We start from the raw sequence: 24,492 nt of genomic DNA, 5'->3' as shown, positions 1-24,492 counted from the left end.
CTACACATACATTCATAAAAAAGCACACTATGTGTAACACATAAACACACACACACACACACACACATTCATAAATAAGCACACTACACAAACACACACACACATTTTGTGAACTGGAAGAGTCACTGAGAGATGCATGCCATACGCATGATCAATACCCCGGCGCATATAAATGCCATAACCAGAATAAAACCTGGCTTCAGTTCCCACACGTCCCAGAAATAGGTCTGTGATGTAACTCTGCTGGTGGTAAATAGCACTGCAGGCGAACGTGCCAGCAGTCCTTGCCCTGAGGCGCAGGCCAGGATCCGAGAAGACGGATGTATCATTTCTGTCGTTATTTATTTATTTATTTTTTTTCTGTCTACGAATATTTTGTTCCGTTATTGGTTGTCGTTGCTCTCTGTCGCTCCTGCTGGGGCGGCGCTGTGATGTCATGGCTGTAAAGTGCTGAGGAACTGTAATGTGAGAGAGAGGAGGTGCAGAGCAGAGACGCGCGGCCGCGCGCTGCATTAATGTTTAATCAGAGCCGTGTCTGTTACTGTAAGTGCGCCGGCTCCCTCATTCACAAGCAGCCGGCCGGAGCACAGCCTGCGCTCACCGGAGAGGGGAGTGTGTGCGGGGAAGGAGAAATGAGTGCTGACACGCACACACACACACACGCACACATACACACACACACGCACACACACACACACACACACACACACACACACACACACACGCACACACACACACCACACACACAACCACACACACACACACAACACACACACACACACACAACACACACACACACACACACACACACACAACACACACACACACACGCACACACACACAAGCGCATGCACACACACACAAACACACACACACACACACGCACACACACACACACAAACACACACACACGCACACATACACACATATACCCTCATACACACACTTGCAAAGACATTCACACCCATACACACATACGCACAGATGCATGCATGCACAAAAATATTATTTCATGCAAACACAAACAAATACAATGATACAGACTCCTACATACACACAAGTATGCAAATACTTACAATCTGATACAGTACTCTCACCTGCAGAAGAGAACTGCAAACATAGGAAAACTCATCCACACAAACAGAAACACTGACAGGAGTGATACACATACAAAACGCATTTTACATGCACAAACATACTGTACACACACACACACACACACACAGTAATCCGACCCTCTGCAGTGCCGGTAAGCTGTATTGGTCTCTCCCGGATGTCTTCAGAATACATACGGGCTCCTGAGGGCCAGTGGCAGTGGGTGGAACCCCTGTATTTCACTGCTCTCTTTGCAGCTGGCCCTTGGGGGCCCTTGGCTGCCTGCCTGTCCATCAAAAGAGAGGGCGGAGCCTTTTGAGGCCCATTACATCATATAGCTCAAATCAATGTGCACTCTTTGCCCCCATCCTCGTTGCTGTGCCTGTATGAGCTTGAGCTCCACTTCACGCCAGAGCAGGGATAAATTCAAATGCACTGTGCGCCAGCATTGCTTGAGAGAGTTTGAGTTTGAGAGAGAGCGTGTTTGAGACAGAGCAGGATTGAGAGTTTGACAGCAGGGTTCTGCTCTTCAGTGGCCATGCAAAGGTGACTGTTCAAGCTCAGCGGTCATGTGCAGACTCTTGTTCCCCAGCTGTCTTTGATCAAAGGCAGTGCAGTGAGTTCTTTTTTTTTTTTTTTTCGGCTCTTTGTGTTGGTGCCCTGAGTATTTGAGGGCGACTCCCTTGTTTGTGTTCACTTTGGCTGCTTTCCAATCTCGAGCCAGTGAGCTTGGGACCCCCGCCCACCCACACATCCGCAAGAGGACAGTGACCGGGTTACAGCCCAGGGGAGAGGAGTGTGTGTGCGTGTGTGTGTGTGTGTGTGGTGTTTATACACTGTGTGTGTGTGTGTGTGTGTCTGTATGCGTTCGTGTATGTGTGTGAATGCGGTATGGTGGCTATACGCTATGTGTGTGCGTTTGAGTGCGTGTGTGTGTGTGTGTGTGTCTCTATGCGTTTGTGTATGTGTGTGAATGTGGTATGGTGGCTATACGCTATGTGTGTGCGTTTGAGTGCGTGTGTGTGTGTGCCTGTGTGTGTGTATGTGAGAGGGAGCGTGTGGGACTGCACAGGTCTTCTGCTGGACCTCCAAGCTCTCTTCTTTATTAGGCCACATTTCCCACACGAGAGGTCAATGACCTCTGATAGAACACTTGCAGCCTGCGCTGAAACATACTCAGGGAATCAAAGCCGGGAATGATCTGTTCCGGCTCGCAGTGAGGCAGACGCAAGTAGTACAGGCAGGCAGTGTGTGTGTGCGTGTGTGTGAGAGATGAAGAGAGAGGGGGGGAGACAGAGAGAGACAGGCAGTGTGTGTGTGCGTGTGTGTAAGAGATGAAGAGAGAGGGGGGGAGACAGAGAGAGACAGGCAGTGTGTGTGTGTGTGCGTGTGAGAGATGAAGAGAGAGAGGGGGAGACAGAGAGAGACAGGCAGTGTGTGTGTGTGTGTGTGTGTGTGTGTGAGAGATGAAGAGAGAGGGGGGGAGACAGAGAGAGACAGGCAGTGTGTGTGTGTGTGTGTGAGAGAGATGAAGAGAGGGGGGGGGGAGACAGAGAGAGACAGACAGTGTGTATGTGTTGTGTGTGTGTGTGTGTGTCTGTGTGTGTGTGTGTGTGTGTGTGTGTGTATGTAAGAGAGAGGGAGTGAGACAGGCAGACAGTAGCATGACCTTAGCACCGCCCCATTGGATTAGAGCCGGTGGTCTAACAGGCACACGATCAGCTGGCAGTGGGTACCCCTTTAACCGAAACCTCCTTGGACCAAGAGCGGCACCCCAGTCTCCGTCAGAGGCGCCGCTCTGTACCTCCGCATCACCGACAGGTGCGCTGCGTCGCTGAGAGCGCGCTGCCCCATAATGCCATGCGCAGGTCTGACCGAGCCGTTCCACCGTGACCAACTCTCAGAAGCCCCTCTCGACCCTCCCAACGGCATTTCCGCAGTTCCCCTGTTCCTGCAGGGTTTTGAGGCAGGAAGTGCGTCTGGATGGAATCCAGGCCCCGTCCCCTTTCTCCTTCTCCCCGGTGCAGAGGGAACAGCTTGTTCCTCTCCCTCGCGTCTTCCAGCCGCCCTGCTTTAGACCCCCCGTCGGTCCCCTCTCTGCGGGGACACCGTGTCCTTCAGTTCCTGCAACTCGGGCCGTATTTCCCATCACTCGAACGCAATCAGCATCCACTGTGGCTCCACTCATCCGTTCATCTCTGCTTCGCTCTCATCTCCTTACACGGACTCCTAACCTAACCTTTGACCTCACTGACCTTAGCAGGAAATGTCCCCCGCCCTGTGCCCAAAGCAACAAAGCTGCAGGCCCACTCTCTTACTGGAAATGCCAGCGCTGAGCCCCCCCCTCCCCACCCCTCCCCCACCCTCCCATCGCTAACGGTCCCGCCACAAACAATCGGCTGCACAGAGACCCAAACAAGCGGCACTGTTTTCGGAAAGTCTCTGATCCCATGGGAGGGCGCTGGAGGGTGAGCGGAGGGGAAGGGTAGCCCCCCCCCTGCACCTCCCCCCTACTTGTTGATTCCCCAGTTTTAAAATTTTTCTCATTTTTTAAGATTATTTATATTATTTATATAAGATACAGCGGGAGAAGTAATGCATTCAAAATTACAAACGTAGAGAAAGAAAAAGCCCTTGCTCCCCCTCTGCTTCTCTTCCTCCATCATCCGAGCACTTAATTCTTGTTTAGTGAGTCTGAAACGAAGTGAATAATCTGAAATGGATGCCCTGTGTCATTCCGCATATTTTAGCCCATTGTGCAGTGCACGCACTGTGTCTATGAATGACATAATTAGTGCTTAAGGTTAATCACACTCCGATCTGTGTGGCACTTCCCGGAACTGTCCGCCTCAGGGGCATTTTGCTGTTTTAAGTGCCCTGTTCTGCATTCTTACGCAGGGCTCAGGCCCTTTGAAGTAGCTTCTCATGAATGTTTATGAAATGCGATCTCATGCTTTGCCTGCAGACTGGACTGCAGATTAGATAAGAAGATTTTTTTCATGTAATCATTCGAAAAGCATTGCTTGCCTTGTGGAGCTCTTTTTTTTTATTTTTTACTTTTTTAAAGAGAACTGTACGTCTCTGAAGATGCGCGTGAGCGTGGAGTTGCGCTGATAATCGCTGACTGTAGTTTATATGACCATCTCATCTGCGCTAACTGAGCTGGGCGCGTGAACCTGTTGATCACAATCACGCCCGGGAGAGGGAGACTGAAGGTCTACGCTCACGTTATCTCTCCACAGGAGGAATTTAAACAATGAGGTCATCGGAACGCAGGCGAAGGCCCGCAGGGCTGCGTTTCGCGGAGCTTCGACGGGACGAGATCGCAGACGTTTGAGAGCCGTGACTCGCGAGCCGCTCGGGTTTCATCGGAGGCTCGCGCAGGGCTCCCCCGTCCGAGCGCCCGCTGGCACGCTCCTGATGCGCTTCGGAGCGAGCGCGGCGCGTCCAGCCTGCTCGCGCGCCGTTTCTGCGGAGAGAAAGCAACGGGGGCAGCGCCGGAATTCGATCTCGCTCTCGCGCCCAGGGACCGCGCAAGCCCAGACCAATCAGGACCTCTTATTCAATAAAGCCAAGGCTGGCGGCCAGTTCTAGGAAACGAGAGCCTCCTACGGTTTGCCAGAGCACTTTTTCGAGCTGCTGGGAAGAACGCCCGGGCCGCTGGGGCGCAACGGGACGGAGCCGCGGGCGGCAGCAGGGGTCAGGGGTCAGGGGACGAGAGAGGCAGGGTGACTGGCCCGAGGCTGAAAGGTCAGAGGTCACAGTGGTGGCGGTGAGATGGACAGTTGTAGCAGTGGGCTCGAGATGGTCAGCGGTTACTCCGGAAACCGACTGACCCCCATCGGCATTCCGGGAACAGCCTGTGCCACTGATCACTTTAAATCACAGGTGTTTCTCTTAGAAACCGTAAGAGCAGCTGAAAATAAAGCCTGTCATTCCTTCTCCGCAGACTGGGTGTATTTGGTGGTAAGGGTGGCGCCTGTGGTTGCTTTCCTGCAATGAGGCTTGGATAGAGGGAGATGGGGGCAGGGGCTTCACGCTGGAGGGGTTGGGCTGGGGGGGGCTGTTCCACAGCTGACTACAGAGGAAAGGCTCCCCAGCGAGACCGTCCCGTACTGGAATGTACTTCCAGGAAGCGGGCAGACTCCCCCTCCCTCCATACCGCTCTCTCTTTCTCGCTCTCCCACTTTCTTGGCTTCTCTGTCCCCTCTCTCCCTCTGTTTCTGTCTCTGTTTCTCTCCCCGTCTCCGTCTCCTTCTGTCATGTGGTCTCTCTCACTCCAGCAAAAAAGCGGCAAGTTCGGTCCGCAATTTCCGTCCGTCCGTCCATCAGAACGTCCTTTCTGGAATAATTTTGTTTCCTTCTCTCCCTTGGTTTTTGCAATGACGTGTGTGTGCAGTGCATGTTCAGGGGCAGTGGAAGGATGCTGATGCTCCTGCTCCCCCAGTACCGGTGAGATAACCAGCATCACTGGCAGTGTCAGGTCATGAACACCAAAAAAACTGCACTAAACAAAAACACAAAAAAAAAAACACAGTTCAGCCTGTTCAGCGTCTGCTAAAAGGCTGTTTGCTTACTTTTGTTTTATCTGGTATGGACAACCCCGGGACTTAAGTCATGTCAAAGACTGAACTGCTATTAGTGTAACATTTGATTCTGGAATTAATAACATTTTTTTACAGTGGTCTGTCTGTGTGTGTGTGCACATGGCTGCATGTGACTACATCACTGCAGTCTACAAAACTAGTAAATAAGGCAGTTCATTAACATATATGTGTGTATTTCAGTGAGCCCGTTTGGATGTGCCTTGTTGAAAATACATTGTGCTATGGGCGTGAGCTTGTCTGGGCTTGGTGTAGTATATATAGTACTGTGCAAAAGTCAGCCATTAAATGCAAGTTCATTTTTCAGTGTCAGAAAATAATTCAGCAAACGTATATTTGTCACAAAAATACACAAAAACCTCCACAACTATGTATTTAGTGTGTCCAAATTTTGCCTTTACTACAACTACCATTCTTATTGGGAGAATTGCTTTGAGATTCAAAGAAACCTGCAGAGATTTTTTTCCCTGTTTCTTGTAGACACTTCCAAAGTTCAGCCTTAGAAGTTGGTTGCATTTTCTGCTTCACTCGATCTAAGTAATTCCAAGTAATCCCAAACACATTCAATTATGTCTGGACTCAGGGGGTGGCCAGTTCCAAGAACACCAGCCACTCGATCTTCTTAGCAGTGTGCTTGGAGTCACGATCTCGCTGTATAGAATGAATTTGCTCCCGATCAAAAGTTGTCCAGAGGATATTGCATGACATGTTAACATCAGTTTCGCATTTATCAGTATTCGTTCATGCCTTCAATAAAAACCAAATCACCGACTCCAGATGTTGTTACGTAACCCCAAACTTGCACTGATGCTCCACGGCGCTTTGACTGATGGTTGTAGACGTGGTTCAGAGCGTCTTTCGTTGCTTTGGCGGCACACAAACTGCCTTCTCTTACTCCTGAATCTTACTCCACGTGTCAGTGGCACTTGATGTTTTTTTTTTTTTTGTATCTCTCAAAACTAAAATCTTTAAGTACCGTCTTTGTGATGGTGATCGTTTCGGTGGTCCACCACTTATTGCACAGTTGTTAGTCCCTGTATCTTGCAATAATCTTCTGAACAATAGTTTTGGAAACGCACCTTCTTATGCAGTTAAATTATCTCTTATCTAATCTCATCAGAAATGAGATTTGGGTAGTTGTTTAAATTACATAATGTGCCATCAGCTGATTCAGCCGGAAGCGGCTTGACTCTCGTGGCCTGCCAGAACCACGCAATTCTCCCATTTTGGGTTGAAATGAAAACCTACAGAACTGTACATCTCTAGGAACTGAGTTGGGAACCACTGATATACTCTGTAGCTACAGGCTTATAAGTATGGTTATATGGGTGCGTGCATATCTTTGTTTGAAAAAGCTATTGCGTACAACCACAGCAATATCTAGGTCAATAGGTTTTTATTTTAGGCGTTTATTTAATGGTGTCTCAATCCTCCTGTTTCAACAACCAATAAGGAAGAGCTTAATGTCCTAGTTCATTCCTGCACTTTGCATCGCCTGGTGTTCGGGCTTTCGATTCTTGAGTTTGAAAGGTGCTGGTCCTGTCTGTGGTAATTAACTTACTGTGGAAACAACTCATACAAAAAATCATGAATCTCAGTTCAATTGCATTTGGACAAAGTCTATTCATGAGGTGATGTGCACACCCTGGGCTTTCCATCATTGCCGGGATGTCAGTTTAGGACAGGAACTGGCAATTCTGATCCTGGAGGGCTGGTGTGCAAGCAGGTTTTTGTTTCCACCAGTTACCCTGACAAAATGACCTAACTGACTGCGTACACCAACGCTGGTTCACTCATAGATTATATTACAGTAAACTTTTAGTCTAGTTTATTTATTTTATTTTTATTCATTTATTTTTTTTGCAAAAAAAAAAAAAGTCCAACTACCTTTCCCCCTCTTCTTGTTCCCACTTTTCTCTCTGTCACACACACACACTTCATCGCTCTCTCAGTAGCGCACCTCTCTGTTCCAGTAGGTAGAGGGTCATCCCGGTTCTCCTGTGGTTTCTGGAAAGTGTCCAGCCACAGGATGCACCTGCAGTAGTGCTTATCGTCTGAGCTGGCCTTGGCAGACAGTGATAAGTAAACATCAGAAGACTGTAGCAGTGCAGGACCATGCCCATCTGGAGGGCCAGAGCACCTGCTTTTGAGAAGTGCAATGGAGATAAAGGAATCAAAGCAGAACAGTGGTCTTAAGGTTGACCTGCTACAGATTTTAGTGATTAGTCACAATGCAAATTTCACAAATGGGACTCAATTGAAACTGGCTGTTGTAGTCAGAGGAGACCAAATATTGTGAAATATTGTGGTGGATTTTTTGTTATAGAGTTGTCTTAAACCTCCCGTGATCCTGGGTAAAAAAAAAAAAAATCCCCTGAGCTGGAAGCTCAGACATGGACACAAAAGATTGTTCAGAAAGGCAAAGACCAAAGTATACATCAAATTCAACAATAAATGGCTACCCAAATACAAAGTTACTCTTTTACAAAGGCCATACCAGTCTTCAAACTTAAACCTGATCAAGAAAGCGTGGTGTAGAGAGAACAATACACAAGAGTAGGCTGAAGGATATGAAGGACTTTGAAAGAGACTGTATAGAGGAATGGTCAACATTCCTCCTCGCTATATGTTCAATTTCAAGAAGCACCAGAGAGGGCTCAAAGTGTCATCCTTGTAAAGGGAGGCGCACAAAGTACTGAAAACATGGAGTGTGAATAACTGCGACACATACCTTTTTGAAAAAAATATTTAACTTGTTGAACAATATGTTTCTCAGCAACTGTGTTAGAATCAAAATATATAATTTTGTTGAGCATACAATATCGTTTGTTAACTGTACTATAAATTGTGTTCTGTCTTCTTTGTTCATCTCTACAAAGGCGTGAATAGTTCCAGAGAATTTCATTCGACATACCTCCCATTCATTATTGTCAGTCATTTACCGGTCCCTGCAGACGGTTCACGAATAATAATATTGTACTGAAACTCAATAGCGGGAAAATATGGTGTGATGAGGTTTCTCAGAAGGAAATCTGAGAAGGAAGAGGTGAAGAGGTCATGTAAGAGGTCATGAAGAGGTCATGTAAGTAACTGCGCCGAATTACATCCCGCTGTGAAAACGGCCAATATGTACAATACAAAGATATTAAAATGGTAACATCTATACGTCGTAGTAGTTACGGCTGTTTGCTATTTCCACATACAACACAGTTCCAGAAAGTGATTGTGTAACCATGTACGTTACGCGGAATTTATTTTTCCATTGCTCCGTGTAGGGAAGTGACCGTTGACGCGAAAAGGGAACCGTGCTTTAGTCACAACAACACACATGTTGGATAAGGCAATATCGTTCATGCACATGCACACGTGAAAACACACGGTAATAACAGGGGTAAGTCCTGGATTCGGGCCTCTCCTCGGTGTACACCGCAGGCTGATTGAATTATTGATTGTTCAGTACTGAACTAGTTGCTCATATATTGTTTTCATTAGCCCCGCCGAATCGCTCCTTGACTGTATTCAGTGCGCAATTTATTTTTCCGCGTAATTGATTGCTAAAATCAACTCACAGGGTTTGATTCGTCTCGGTCAATTAAGTAGGTAGGTCAGTCCGAGTGAACCATCAGCGCAGTGAATAAAATCCATTAGCTACCGTTCGCTGCCATGAAAGAGAAATGGCCCTTTCCTCAGCCGCAGTATGTCTTTGTGAAGTTAATTACATCTCTTAATGTGGCTGGGGTGAATGCAGGCACAACACAGGGCTCTCCGCTACCGTAATAAGGAGATACAGAAGGATACGTTGCTGACTGACATCATTGGCAGCTCGTTTCGAGTTGCACTGTTCTATTACGATTATTAATAAAAGTCTGGGCAATCGAGTTCAAGGAGGAATAACGGTAAACTTAACAATGGCGGATTCTGAGCAGAAGGAAAATCTTGCCAACTGACTGGATGCACATAGCCTATTACGTGCAGGAATTTCAGAGGACTTGAGAAGACCTTCATTCAGACAGACAGCCAATCAATCAATCAATCAATCGTGCGCTGGACGGGGCTTTCACAGTAATTATGACGCGGAAGGTAGTTCATAATAATAATAATAATAATAATAATAATAACAATAATAATTAAGTATTATCTATTTATTTCTATAATCCATCCATCCACGTCTGGATAAAAGTCGCCAACAACAACACATTAGCCCAACAGAATAAAGGCCACAATGACTGAGCATCCAGCAAGAATATTTTGCCTGCGAAGGAAGTGGACTCGGTTTTGTTACTGATTTAGCAATAAGAGAGCAGACGGGTGGGGTAAGTGGCCTGCAAGTTTCTGGGAATCAGCGGGTTTGGTTGGAATGGGAGTCCGGTAAAGGCTAGTTCATCTGCGGGCTAGCCAACGCTGAGGACGATGCGTGTACCACGGGCTGCCTTGTGTCGGGAAAAAAAACAGGGAATGAATTCAGCGTTTATCTCATACCTCGCACATGCGAAACCCATTTATGTGATCGAATAATTCGTGGAGCAGCTCAGCCATACCACTACGATTCAATCTTCCAACAAGAAAGATCTGGCCGAGAAATTCAGTCAATAACCACTTTAAAACATTGGATTAAAAAAAAAACTACCTTGTATGCAGAATAAGGTCTTTAGGCGCCATCTGCTGGGCATAGTTGGGATCAACTTGATTCCATGAACTGGATCGCAAGACTACGGTTATTAAGCGTCTGAGCACGAATGATGAAATACTGAGAACCCCCGAGTTCATGAAAACTAGCGATTAACCAAATTAAAGGTTTGGAGGGATCAAAAACCAGGAAACATCTCTGGCACTCCCAGAGCATGGTCATTTTTAAATCACACGCCCAAGTATTTGTATTAACATTACATATTGAAATATTTATTCAGTTTTAAGGAGAAAGAGTAAGCATACTTGGAATTCTTTAACTTTATTTAATAGGCTCTGGATTACATGGCAAAAGTAGAAATATGAAACAAAACAAAATGGGAGAAAAACAACTGGCACTCAATTGTGATATATTTCTACACAAAGTATTTTTTTTATAATATCAAAGACAGAAACCTACACATTTAAGTATATACAACCATGATAAATAAGACAAATACTGCTTAGTCTTTTAGATTGTTTCATATGCATTTTCCCGCAATCATCAGTGCATTGAAATGTAAGAAACTGGAGATGAACAGAACAATAAAAAAATCAAATGAAAGGGAAAAAAACACTTGGTTTCAAAACTAAAAGCAAGCACTGATCGACCTGGGAAGGGAAAGCTGTTTTTATAAACTTAAATTACATATTACGAACGATTATAAATCAAGAAGACTACAAACTCTGGATGCTCCTGTTTCCACCTTTAGTACAGAAAAGTGGCATTCTATTGGTGGATGCAGTGAAGAACTTCAATTCCATTGGTTGATGCTGAAGGGGAGAGGGCCCCTGCCCATGCTATATTATAAATGATAAAATATAAGCCCTAGACTCTCACCTTAAACGAACATCCCTGCTGAATAGTTTGATGTGTATTCTGGCATGACCAAAGGTTTTTCCCTGACCAGTCCACCAGTTTTCACTCCTGAAGTGGCAGTTGATTCAAATGGTACGATAGCTGCCCTTCCTCTGAAAGTATTCAACCAAAAGCCTGGAATCCTGATGGCAAACAAACTTTACAGTCTCATTTTAACTGTATCTACTTCTACATTTTTTGATACAGAACTCTGTAACTTGGGGGACAAAAAATATTCAAAATAATTATTTAAAAACCCATGTAAGGTCACATTTAAACTGCCCTAGTGAGGACAGGTTAAACCTGATAGGTCCGGCGTTTTGTGTTTGAATATTAAGAAGGCATTTGCGCAGAGGTTACTGGGCAGATTTGAGAGGGGACGAGGACGCGAACGGGACTGGAGCCACATTGCGACAGTAGTATGCAGTAACCATGGAGACCAAACCGAGGGTTCAGCGCCCCTATGGGCCCCTCTGATCTTCAGTAGGAATCTGTAGGTGAGCTGAGGGACAGGATGGCTGCCCTGATCGCAGCAGGGGGGAGGGGGAGGGGGACGGGTCAGGGTCGCGCAGCGCTCTGACAATGCAGCGATGCATTCTGGGAGCACAGACGCAACCTGGAGGAGAGGAAGGAAGTCCTGGCTGGCGTAACCCAGGCAACCGAGAGCGATAACCAGGCTCTGGATGGGCACAGGGGGCGCCCCGATGCCTACCCCCCCCTCCTCCTCTCCCCCGCTCCCCCTCTCCTTCTCCCCGCATTCCCTTCACACTTTTGCCCTGCAGGGGGCCCCAGCGAGCCTCGTTCCTTCCACACAGCAGCAGCTGAAGGGACCGACCGGTCCGTGTCACAGCCACGACCCGCGAACCGCCGAGCGACCAGCGAGCAGGGTTTCGAAAGGCGGGGGGCCGTCTCCCCGGTCGCCACGGTGACGCTCGACATCGCAGAGAGAAACCCGTGTCTTCACGCGTCAGAACTGCCTGGTACACTCCAGTGAGGCAGCTTCAAACATCTCGAAACAATATCAAAAGATAAGAAATAAATAATAAAAGCGCAGAGCACACCTGAAGAGGGCTTTCAGCACAGCTCGTCTGTACTTGTTCAAAAAACCAGTCAAACCAGGGAGCGCACAGCCCTCAGAAAGCCAACGCGCACCAGGGGCTGTGCTCTGACCTGTATGCGCACAGCCAGCAGAAAACCAACGCGCACCAGGGGCTGTGCTCTCACCTGTACGCGCACAGCCAGCAGAAAGCCAACACGCACCAGGGGCTGTGCTCTGACCTGTATGCGCACAGCCAGCAGACTAAAGCCCACAGAAAATAAACAGTGAGAAATTTCTTCTTTGTAACCAAGTTAGAAAATTTTGGTTGCTTTACCACATTCAGTCAGACCTGCTGAGTTTAGAGAAAGATGTGTGTGTGTGTGTGTACATTTGGCTGAGTGTGTCAGAGAGACAGGTGCTCTCTCTCTAGAGAGAGGGTCAAAGGGGCACAGTAAGACATTCTGTGGGGAAAAGATGGGGGAGGTGAGAGTCCAGCATCCAGACAGAACAAGGCTTGAGTAGAAGGGAGCAGAACGGACACCCCCCCTCCCCCACCTCCACAACGCCATCATGCCAGCCATCTCCCAGCATGCTCTCTGCTCCCTCGTCCCAATTTCCCAACCCCACAATCTCCAGCTGTCCCAGCGAAAGAAACCCTGCCAAAATCCCAAAGGTTCCCCCCCCCTCCCCCTCCCTACCCCCGTCCCGCTGGAGAACGTCAGTTCCTCTGCCCCGAAAGGGAGCAGCTTCGCACGGTCCAATGCAGAGGGTCCGGAGAAGGCCTAGTGCCTCTTCATGGAGGACACCTTCTTCTTCCGGGCTGCCAGCATCTCGTAGAAGGGGTCTCTGCTGATGGCGGCCCTACGGAGGTCAAAGGTCAACGTTAAAATGAGGCTCAGGCACAGGGGTTCAGAGTCAGAGGCTAGGGTCACGTGTTCAGTTTTAGGGGAAAAGAAATCGGCATCTCTAAGCTTATCATCGTTCAGATTATTGATATATCAGTTTGTCTCGTATTGCACAGAGCGGTTGTGGTTCCCAAGAAAATGAAAGGTGAAGCGCGGGGCTCCTCCCACAGACCTTTCACCTGCGAGCGCACACACACGCACCTTCACGCGTACGCCCAAGCCATGAACAGTAACGCGTGCGCTCATTTTCAATGTGCCAGCGCCAAAATGACAGGCGGGTGGACAGAGACCGAGTGACCAATGAGAGCGCGGTGAGAGATGAGAGACCAACGAGAGCCGGGGCAGCGACCGGCGAGCGACCAATGAGAGGCGGGCGGACTCACTTGATGCTGTTGATCCACTCGTCCTTCTCCTCGGTGGTGGGGGCGGAGATGCGGTAGAAGGTGTGGTTGCCCTCCACCACCCGGCCGTCCGCCTCCGTCTTGCAGGCTTTGATCACCTGGTCCTTGTTGTCGGGGATGAAGAGCTCAAAGCAGTTCTGTAGAAAGAAGAGGAGAGGGGGGGGAAGTTAGATGGGATGCACCAGCAGGGGGAGACAGAGAGCTAGCTCTGCTCTCTGTCCTCCACACTCTCTGGTAACTGGATCGTATTTAGCAGATCAATAACTGAAAGCAAAAAAAAAATTACATGGCCTCTGTCAATCCCCACTAAAGGGAGGAAGATCTCTTATATTCTGATCATAATGGAACATTTCAATGCATTGAGAGGAGAGGGGGTGTGTCTGGCTCCAGTACAATTAGAGGATGGGGTGTGCCCAGTTGTGATACACTAAGTAGGGTAGAATAGAGGCGTAGGTTCCTTACTGGTTTCTTGTCCTCCACCTCACGGATACTGAGGTTCTCCAGGGGAATGATCCCTCTGGGTTCCTTATCCTACAGAGAGAGAGAGAGCAAGAGCGAGAGAAAGAGAGAGAGTGTGTGACAGTGACAGAGAGAGTGAGAAAGAGAGAGAGACAAAGCAAGATTAAGGGAGAAAGGAAGGTAAGATACATACTCCATGACATACTTGGGCATCATTAAATAGCCCCACTCCCACCTGTTTGATGTAAATAAAATGTTAATAAATAAATAGGCTCCACCCACATGTGCAGCTTAAACACTGGGACTGAAGATCTTCATTCACACAAGGACATGAAGCTATTTTACATGGTGACTGCCCGCCAATCATTGTTATGGTACAGAGAAAAAAATTATCTATACCATAATCTCACAGCTAGTTCTTGCTCCCAGTTAAAACACACTGAGCAGCTGAGCCTTTCTACTTGTGAATGGTGCAAGGATTCTGGGATTTGTAGTTCTTCCAACAGCACTCACAGTAGTGTACTCAAAGTAGTACAGGCAGTTGTCCGTCAGGATGAACCATCTTCTCTTCCAGGTTTTTACCCGTCCCCCTGAGGGAGCAGAAACATGGAGGTCAGCAAAGGACAGGCCAGAGCACAGGGCTGGACACTGGAAGAATGGCTGAGCACAGAGCAGCGGAGGACGAAGAGAGGCAGACGAACAGATGGACGGACGGGCGGACGGACGGACGAATGAAGGCCGCTGTTCAGGCTTGCTGCTGAAACGAGACAAGGATCTCCCCCCCCTCCACCACCACCCCCACCCCCCCAAAAAAAATCCCTCCTCGGCATTCCAAGCCACCTTCATACCATCATGAGGAACTCGACGGGTAACAAGAGCGCCTTTATAACCCTTTAACATCTAAGATCACAAATATACGAATACAATGGTCTTAACTGAACATTCCAATGCTGATGTCACTGAAAGCAATGAAGTTCTAGAACACTGACTTAGAATTCTGAAAAATCATTCCAAAAAAACCTACAGAGGTTTAAAACACACAGTCTGTCGAACAACTGCAACCACTTATCTCACTGGAATTTTGGGGGGGGGGCTGCTGGTTACAAGTGATCAACGACTGACAGCTGTTGTGCCTGTTTTTTCACATTCTGGCCCATGACGGGTTGACCCTAAAATGCACCTGCTCGCTCACGACCGACTTACAAGGGACTTGAGTCACCCGGCAGAAGAAAACGAGGGCAGAGGTGTGCATTCTGCTATCGGTGCAACACTGCCCACTCAGCAACCAGCTGACTGCTGTCACCCTTCTGAGTCCTCCCTCACTTAGCACAGGCTCATCACCTGACCCCTGACCCCTGCCCTCTCACCCTCCTCACTCCCTGTTTCTCTGAGGCTGAATCTGAGCACAGCTGCAGATGGCAGCTGCTATAGTTGGGAGTTGGGGGTAATAAGGATCCTTTGTGTGGGGGGGGGGGGGGTAACTAGAGGATGATGAAATAACTTCTTTAAGACAATGTCTATGTGATGGGAATTACACCCGAACACAAACAACAACAACAAGAACAACAACAACAGAACCACACACACACAAATGCATGTTCCACCACCACCGTCAACAGCTATGCAGAAACACCATGGTCTGGGAAATGGCTGACGCCATGCTGTGTAGGCACTAGTTCACGTCAAGCTCGGCAAGTCACTATGCGGTTAGTGCATCACCCATCACCGTTAGTATGGGACACCGCCTGCGAACGTACGCTAGCTCCCCCTGCAGGAGGAGACCAGTAATGCCACTGGAGATGCTTCCCGTGCTCCCTGAGATCCCCTCTCACGCTGTCTGCGATTGGCTCCTCGTCCCTCCCTCCATCCCTCAACATCACAGAAGCTCAGACCCCGTGGGGGATTCTGGGAAGATAGCGCCGCCGTCCTCAGCAGCGGCATCGCGGAGGCCGGGAGACCAGACGGCGGAGAAGAGAGACAGGCAGCGCCGCGCGCGGCCCGGTGACATCAGAGCCCACTGCTCGATTGGGCTGGGGGACTGCGGCTAACAATCACCAGGTCGCACTCGGTCAGACAAGCAGCGCTTGCAAAAAATGCCTGCAGGGGGAGCCAGTGGGTTTCTGTACTGGGTGGGATTTTTTTGGAAGCCCCACAGGGGCAATTTTTGTAGTGGAGATGTGGGTGCTGGGCCAGAGGGGACAGAGTTACAAGGTCTCACTGACCAAAGAACTTAAGAGGTGTCTTATAAGAATCTACTCCCCCACCAGCCCCACACCCACTCCACTGAAATTCAGCCCCCACCCTCCCCCCCCCCAGGCACACTGTCAATCTCCAGTGTCATTTAGAGCACAGATAGGCACACAGCTTGTGCTGCTTTGGTACAGGTGCAGTATTCCCTTTTCATCCAATCACAAAGAGCCTCCAGTTTGTCAATCAGAGAGGGAAACCAAGAGGTCAGGATTGCTGCCAACCAATCAGTGAGGGGTTCTTTAAGGGAGAAGGTTTCTGTGCCCATCAGCGAATAGGGTTCTAAAGATCACTCCCGTCGTCCAATCAGAGAATGTTATGTCAAGCAAGAGCTCCTCTCTCAGTCTCAAAGTGATTGTATTGATATTACAAATAAGAAACCACATCCTTACAGATCCAAAATGTTAAACCTTTTTTCCACAAGTTTTGTTCTTTAAATTTTAAGTTTGGATTGTGTGTGACTGCAAATTCGAAATAATTCAAAACGTTCAAGATGAATGGTGGAGCTGTTAATTGAGTCTCCCTGTTGTAACTCAGTGGAGCTTGGGGTTCGGAAAGGGAATGACTGCAGCTTCCAAAACAGAGGCCCAAGAGATTGAGCACCACAGCAAACGAGAGAGAGGGCTAACTCTCCACTACAGTGGTCACAAAGCGTCTCTGGGTGGCCCACAGTCCGCCTGGCCGTGGGTCACCACCGCAAGCACCCGGCACCCACAGAAAAGAAGCAGCACATGGACAACCCACCAGCTTCAAGAAAAAAACCCAACGAACAAACAAACAAACAAACGTATAGAAAACTAACTTAAACAACTGAGGCACAAACCAAAAACCAAACTGAAAGAAAGGAAACCGTTAAGTTGGCAACTGAAACGGGGGGAAAAAAAAACAAAACAGAACAAGAACCAAAGCATGGCGGACCACCAAAAGCACCCGCGGGCAGAACGTCGGCACGGCGACGAGAACAGTTGTACATACCTCCTGAGGAAAGACAACAGCCAAAATCATGGAAAACAAACAAACAGACAAACAAACGAGGAAGAAAAGGAAACAAAAATTAAATTAAAATTATAAGTAAATTACACCGTACTGCTTAATGGAACAAAGGACGAGCTTGGTGCAATACTTCTCACGTGTCATTCATTTTTGCCAGAATAGGTTGAGAACACGGTGACAAATTTAAAAGGGTCTTAAAATTATATCCGATTTAAACGTTCAAATGTTGGAGCACCACGGCTCTCATTTTGTGGAGGCAAAATAAAACATGTGGCAGGCGCTTCTAAAGCTGGCCACAAGGGGGCGTCACTAGCCAAAAAAACTGGGGAGTGTTTTAGTCATGCATATTCCTGCAAGTTTCAGTCATAATTGATCCTTTTTTTGAGAGATTATGACACAGAGGCCTGCTCGCAGGCCCTCCGATAGGGAGCATTGCACCACACTTGCTCTGGACCATGGGATAGGTCAGTCCGGGTCCTAAGGAGAGCTGTACAGGAGGTTTCCATGGAGCCCAGGCAGCTAACGCACTGGCTGAGAGCGGGAAACTGCTCTCTGGACAGCAGACCTGCAGGACCTGGACTGGGACCACACACTGAGAGGACGGTTCTCCAGTGGAGCTGTGTTTTCACCTGGGACTCTGTGTGTGTGTGTGAACTTGTAATACTATCTTTGTGGGAACCAAATGTCCTCAGAAGGATAGAAAGATGAGGAAAATGCATCTTTGTGGGGACCTTTTTGCTGGTCCTCACAATGTCAGGAGGCTGTTTTAGTGTTAGGACTTACGGTAAGGTTAGGGTTAAGGTTAGGCATGTAGTGGTTGGGGTTAGGGGATGACTGTGTGCATGTATGAGAGAGAGAGAGAGTGACTGTGTGTGAGAGAGAGAGAGGTGTAGGTTGGGAGGAGAGAGAGAGGTGTAGTGTGTTGTGTGAGAGAGAGAGAGAGAGTGTGTGGGGTGTGTGTGTGGTGAGTGAGTATGACTGTGTGTGTGTGCTGTGTCAGGCAGTCTCACAGCTGGATCACAGCACCACTGGAGAACGTCCACACACCTCCGCTCAGAGAGACCAGAGGATTCCCCCTCGTCACCAGCTCATCCAGTGATTCTGACCTTCATCCGCGTGTTAAATCACCCTCCTCAATTATTCACAGGAGAAAGGACAGTTAATTCGCTCATGTGATTCCACACCGGAGAACAGAGGCCTGAGACCATGCTGGGGCACGGAGCTGGACAGGTGTAGGGCCATGGTGCTGGCACTGGAGCTCACTACGCTGTCAGCTGCCCTGCAGAACCCAGGGAACCACAGTATAGAACCCTAACAGAACACGCTAGTGCAGAACCCTGGAACATAACACTGAAGAACAACCTTTGTTTGACACCCTGATACAGAACTCTGGTGTGGAACCCTGGTGTGTAATTCTGGTATGGAATCTTTATAGAGAAACTTGTACTGGAACCCTGCAACATCACTGACTTCATAAGAGTATGAGGCTGCCTCCTTCTGACTCATCCTGCTGAAAAGCAAAAGCGGCTGTCTTATTATCCTCATCTGTCAATCAAATTCTGTGTAAATCCGAACAGGTTTTTATCGTGTTGAAATGCATAAGGAGATGCAGAAAGCAGGAGCCATTCGCTCTGCGTCTCCTTTCAAAGGGCAGCGAGGGTCCTGCGAGGGTGCTTGTGCGTCTGTGGATGTGCCTGCTTTCAAATATTAATGTACACGTTTGATCTCAAGGCAGCATCAATAATGTATTGGTTGAGTGCTGCATTCTCCCGATGCCTGAACGCATGCACGCAAATGCAAATTCACAAACACACTCACACACTCACTCACTCACACTCTCGCTCACTCACTCACTCTAGTGTAAAGACCAGTGATTTGTATTCTCAGTTGCAGCAATAGCAGTTTTAATGAGAATGGGGATGATGTTTAAGTATTGGGGGGATCTATTCTCAGACGGTTTGTGGCCCTGGTAAAAGTTCCACTCACCCAATTTGAGCAGCCAGCCCTCGCGGTCGGGGTTGAAGAACGTGTGCGTCAGGTCGTTCCCATCATCCTCTGGGATCTTGAATGGTTCATTCTTGATGCTGTCGTACAGGTTCTGCAGGAGGAGAGAGGAGGAGAGATCAGCACAAGTGTGAAACCTATGGAGATCGGCACAGTGACTGAGAGATCAGCACAGGTGTAAAACCTACACAGATCAGCACAGTGACTGAGAGATCAGCACAATGACAGATCAGCACAGTGACTGAAAGATCAGCACAGGTGTAAAACCTAGTGATCAGCACAGTGACAGATCAGCACAAGTGTGAAACTTACAGATATTAGAATAAATACAAAGTCTCACACTAAGGGGAGACAGACAGAGCTCTGAATATGGGGGTCAGACAGAGCTCTGAATAGAGGGGGTCAGACAGAGCTCTGAAGTTCAGACAGAGGACAGGGTCAGCACATGGAGCTCTGATAGCATGACGCCATGTGTGGGTTCAGGAATGAATCGCTCCATGTGGGTTGTGAGTGGGGTTGTGCAGGCTGGCTGATTCAGAGAGTGGGCAAACAAGGATTAGAGGGTCTGCAGAGGAAAGAGGGCATTCAGTCAATGACGCGGCAGCGACCTAATGGGAGGCAGACTCGGAGTGAGTGATTGATCACGTTATCGGAGAGCAGCTGACACCGCAGCACCTCATCCAACACTTCAGGAAGAGCCAAAATCTCATCAATAATCACCACACTCCGACGTGGGCCCTCCAATAGGAACTAGCATTAGAGCAGCAGGAAGTACTGCACCATCATGCACATGACGCCTGGCAGAAGGACGCACAGGACATGATCACACGACACGACACACGCAGCACTCACCAACACTCAGAAGACAAACTCATCAAATCACGCTCACGCACCTCCAACAGAACGCCGCATAGAGCAGCAAGCTTACGCACTACGCACACGTCTCACTGGCACAGGACACAGACACACCACACCACACGCACACGCACACGCACACGCACACGCACACGCACACGCACACGCTCACGCACACGCACACGCACACACACACACACACACACACACACACACACCTGTGGACTGAAAGACTCCAGCGTTGCACTGGCAGTAGCGCTGGGCGAAGGCCTCCATCATGCGGTCGATCTTCTGCGCCTCCCCTGGCAAGCGGAAGCTCCACAGGAACTGCCTGCGTGTGGGCGGGGGACAGAAACCGGCCAATCAGCTGCACAAGCCCAGAGGGGGAAAAATATGACACGAGGCCCAAACCGCATTGAGGCAAAGGGCCCGGGCTGAGGGTCGCTATGGCGACGGCATACCTGAGGGCCTGCACCAGATTCAGGTCAGTGAACTCGTGCAGCTCCACAAAGGCATGCAGGACCTGGATGTTGAAATCGTCTCTGTGACGGAAACAGAAACATGGCCGTCATCACAGTGGCGCGCAGTGACAAATGCCCTTCATCCACTCACACCACACAGGCGCAAACAGAAAGACACTCCGTAACAATCCAGTTTCTCCCACAGCATTACCTCACTCCTGACCTCCATGGCCTCTCAATCAGAGATACCCCCAGTGGGATTGTGGGATACCCCCAGTGGGGCTCATGATGAAGATTGGTGGGAAGACCCTTATTGGCCATCTAACAGAGCTTGAACAGTTCACCAGCAATTGACCCAGCTTCATAAAACACTCTCTGAGGTAAGGGATGCTCAAACGCATTAATAACATGGCTATAATACAGATATGATTTTATACGTAACTGTGGATTGGAAGCAGCGTTATTAAATCAGGGTGAGCAGCTCCTGCTGTTTGGCTCCCTTAGTCAGGACTGTTCTGATGAAACTGATTAGCGATTCTGTGGACTCCAGCCCCCAGCCTATGACATCATTTCTGCCCGCTGCGCCAGCTCAAGCAAAACAAAGGACCCGTCTCTCCCCAGCGCTCCCCCTTCCCTGTGCCTTCCTCCATGGCCCCGCCCTTCCCCTGCTGGCCCCGTCCGGCCCTGCCAGGCTCCACCCAGCCAGAAGAAGAGCGCGGGCGTCGGCCCGCAGACGGTCAACGCGGACAGAAGGACCCACGCGCACCAGCTCAGGTTACGAAGGAATGCAGGACGGGCGACCCTCGGACGCAGCGCCCGTCGGGGCGGGGCCTCTAACAGCCTGACCCACAGGCAGAGGGCTGGGACTGTCCCGCTTTCAGAAACATAGCATCCCTCCAGGACGTGGGACACATCACAGGCTTCCCTGAGCGGCATTAAAAACCCCGGGCAGGACCCAGTCTATCAGGGCCCAGTCACAAACTGAGTGGAGTAGTGCTCACAAGCGAACGAGCTGCCGCACACATGCACAGGCAGGGGCTTGTCTCTCCCCCAGGCGCATTACCTCTCCCCCAGATAGTCCCCGATGGCGGTCTTGTTAAGCCCCTCCCCCTTGTAGAGGAACTGGGCGATGTCCTCACAGGTGTTCTTCAGCAGGTCATTCTCAATCAGAAACTGGATCCCCTGAGGCCAGAAACGCACAGAATCACACTCCAGTAACCAATCAGCACACTGAGTCATCTGCAGTAGCCAGTCTAGCCAATGAGTAATCAATTACCACACAGAGCTATACGTCCTACACAAAGTAACCAATCATCACAGAGACCCACATAAAATGACCAATTAATACACAAAATGAGTAATTTTCAACAACCGATCCCTGACTCTTGCCACTGAAACATACCTTTTTGGGGTCCATGTTGAATTTCTTACGGCCCATAGCCACCTGTTTATTCCTCTGCATGTTTTTCCTACAAAATAAAGGTGTTCCAATAGTTAGTAATAAACATACAACATGAAAAAAGACAGCTATGCCATTGGATGAATGTCTGTCGGCATGGTGACATTTCTGCCTAACCAACTATGACCAAGCAAGCAAACAGGAAGTGACTATGTCTGTCTGTCTGCATCTCTTGCAAACCCTTCCCACAGAGGTACTGATAGTTTCAGCACCCCTGATATTCATCTAGGGCTAGAACATTCCATTTGTGATGTAACCTGTACAATTACGTACTCTTGAAGTTCTTCATATTATCTTTCCATTCTATTTTAAGATTTTCAATTATATTCAAGGAGTGTGGGACCCGTTCTAAAGGGTTCAAATCAGGCTTAAATCCCGGAGGGTGTGGTGTAGCAACAGACCCTTTGAACGCGATACATGCTTCAGTTAGTCTGGCTGGATGAACAAGATATAAGTGCATAAAAGCCTATTATAATGATAATAATACCATCAATATAACCATCCAGTGCAGGCTAATCCATTTCTGTTGCCCATTCACTCCAATGATTCATATTCAGTGCAATCTGGGTGCTCAGACAATACTCATTGTCTCCAGATAAAATAGAACTTAATTCCATTACATAAGTGGACTCATAATGTGCTCATGGGTGTGGCCCACTTACTTATTGGCTGACAGAACAATTGCACGGGGGAGTGGGGGCATCGTGAGCTCACAGGCATCACCATGGTGACATCACCTCTCTCAAACCAGATAAATTATCTTTACAACAAACGCACACACATACTGAATAGAAAAATGGCCTTTAGAAATGGAACTGAATAATGATAATAATAATAATAATCTAAATACATTTATCATATCTTAATAGATTTTAAAGGCAAGTAGATGTACAGTAGATGATTAGAAGAGAATAGAATTGCCCCCCTCCCATAACACATAAATGACTAATGTTGCTCCTGGCCGGCATGCCCCCCTCCCCTTCCCCTTCCCCCTTCCTCATGGGACACATGGATCTCCTCCACCAAGACACCCCTGAATTATTCAGAACCCCCCCTCCACCTCCCCCATCTATGTGGGACAGGCTGTTGAAACATTTAAAAAGGCGTTTTTGAAGATGGTAGGGCGTATGTCCTGGGAAAATGGCAGGATGTTAAATATCTCTGTCTAATGGGGTTACTCACCGACTTTCCATCTCATTTAAAGTGAAAGCCACTTTCAGCACACAGCTCACTTCTCCCCGACACAGCCCATCCCTCTCTCTCACTCACACACACACACACACACACACACACCAGACACACACAGAGACAGACACACACACACACTCACCTCTCCTCTGTGGAGCCCAGGTTTTCAATTTCATTGGTCACCTCTGCTATCTCATCCTTCAGGCGCTGTAGGGAGGGAGGGGGAAATTATGACATTTATCAGCACGCCTCGGTGACATCATCAGGCTCATCCCCTCCCCTCCCTGCTGCGCCGGCGTTAGCGCTGAGACAGGCTAACGGTCCAGACCCCAGCCCCAGCATGCACCTGCCACCGCATGCCAACAGACCCACACATGAGCTACGGCCGGTATCCAGGGGCCCCTCACACCCAGGACGGGCTTTCAGTATGCTCCAGAGAGCCTGAGGTAACTCCCTATATTCATGTGGCAAGCACTCAGTCAAACACACACACACACACACTGACCTGCAGCCAGACAAGCGGACAAAGAGAGATAAAGACAGATCGACAGGAAGACTGACTCTTAGACAAGCAGGACAAGGATGAACAGACAAACAGACAGAAGAGGTAAACTGACAGGTAAATACAGATAGGCATGAAGACCGGCAGTCAGGCAGACAGACATACCGACAGACAGACGTAGAGACTGGTACATGGAAAGGAAAGCAGCAAGAGCAAAGCAAGAGACTCACAGACAGACAGACACAGACAGACAGAGAAGTAGACCGACAGGAAGGCAAGCAAACGGAAGTAGACAGGCAGGCAGCCAGCGCTCGCCCTCGGCGTTTGCGGCCTACACTGGAGCCCCCACCCTCCAATCAGAGCGCAGCGCCGCTAAGCAGGACTGACAGTAAGGAGGCAGATCTAATAAGGCAGGAGGTGTGCGCCCAGCAGCCCTTCTCCACCGCCCCTCCTCCTCTTCCCAAAACGCATCGGGAGGAACGGCGAGCAGGAGGAAGGACGAAGGGGTTGGAGAGGGGGTGAGGGTGTGGTCGGGCACCAGGGACGCAGGCTCATCAAGCGAATCCCCAGCAAGCAAAAACCTGTCAGCCTCGGCTATCTGCAATTTCATTTGTTCTCCCCGAGACCCAAACTCAATCTAACTGCAGGGCACTCTTCTTAAATCTGACAGCTGGAACCCATGTCGCTTGCTCAAATCAATTACTCCACACTGAAGCGCATAATGGATAAACACATACTAAGCATCCACATGGCCCA

General features: G+C 48.8%; 1 protein-coding gene across 1 annotated transcript in view; it reads right to left on the bottom strand.

Annotated features, from left to right (window-relative positions):
* Positions 1 to 10,631: 10,631 nt before the first annotated feature.
* LOC135243374 (cytohesin-1-like) overlaps positions 10,632 to 24,492 on the bottom strand; it is a 56,696-nt gene continuing 42,835 nt past the window's right edge. The window contains exons 3-13 of the mRNA XM_064315156.1: positions 23,377 to 23,441; positions 21,990 to 22,056; positions 21,651 to 21,769; positions 20,588 to 20,668; positions 20,305 to 20,457; positions 19,738 to 19,764; positions 19,254 to 19,429; positions 14,541 to 14,617; positions 14,031 to 14,099; positions 13,551 to 13,705; positions 10,632 to 13,123 (exon numbers count right to left, since the gene is read on the bottom strand). Coding sequence (XP_064171226.1) covers positions 13,045 to 13,123; positions 13,551 to 13,705; positions 14,031 to 14,099; positions 14,541 to 14,617; positions 19,254 to 19,429; positions 19,738 to 19,764; positions 20,305 to 20,457; positions 20,588 to 20,668; positions 21,651 to 21,769; positions 21,990 to 22,056; positions 23,377 to 23,441 — 1,068 coding nt within the window. The 3' untranslated portion in view covers positions 10,632 to 13,044. The remainder of the gene's footprint in view (positions 13,124 to 13,550; positions 13,706 to 14,030; positions 14,100 to 14,540; positions 14,618 to 19,253; positions 19,430 to 19,737; positions 19,765 to 20,304; positions 20,458 to 20,587; positions 20,669 to 21,650; positions 21,770 to 21,989; positions 22,057 to 23,376; positions 23,442 to 24,492) is intronic.

The sequence above is a fragment of the Anguilla rostrata genome, chromosome 17, assembly GCF_018555375.3.
Source record: "Anguilla rostrata isolate EN2019 chromosome 17, ASM1855537v3, whole genome shotgun sequence".
Classification (NCBI taxonomy): domain Eukaryota; kingdom Metazoa; phylum Chordata; class Actinopteri; order Anguilliformes; family Anguillidae; genus Anguilla; species Anguilla rostrata.
Note: the sequence above shows the minus strand (reverse complement) of the source record. Positions and strands in the feature narration are given on the sequence as shown.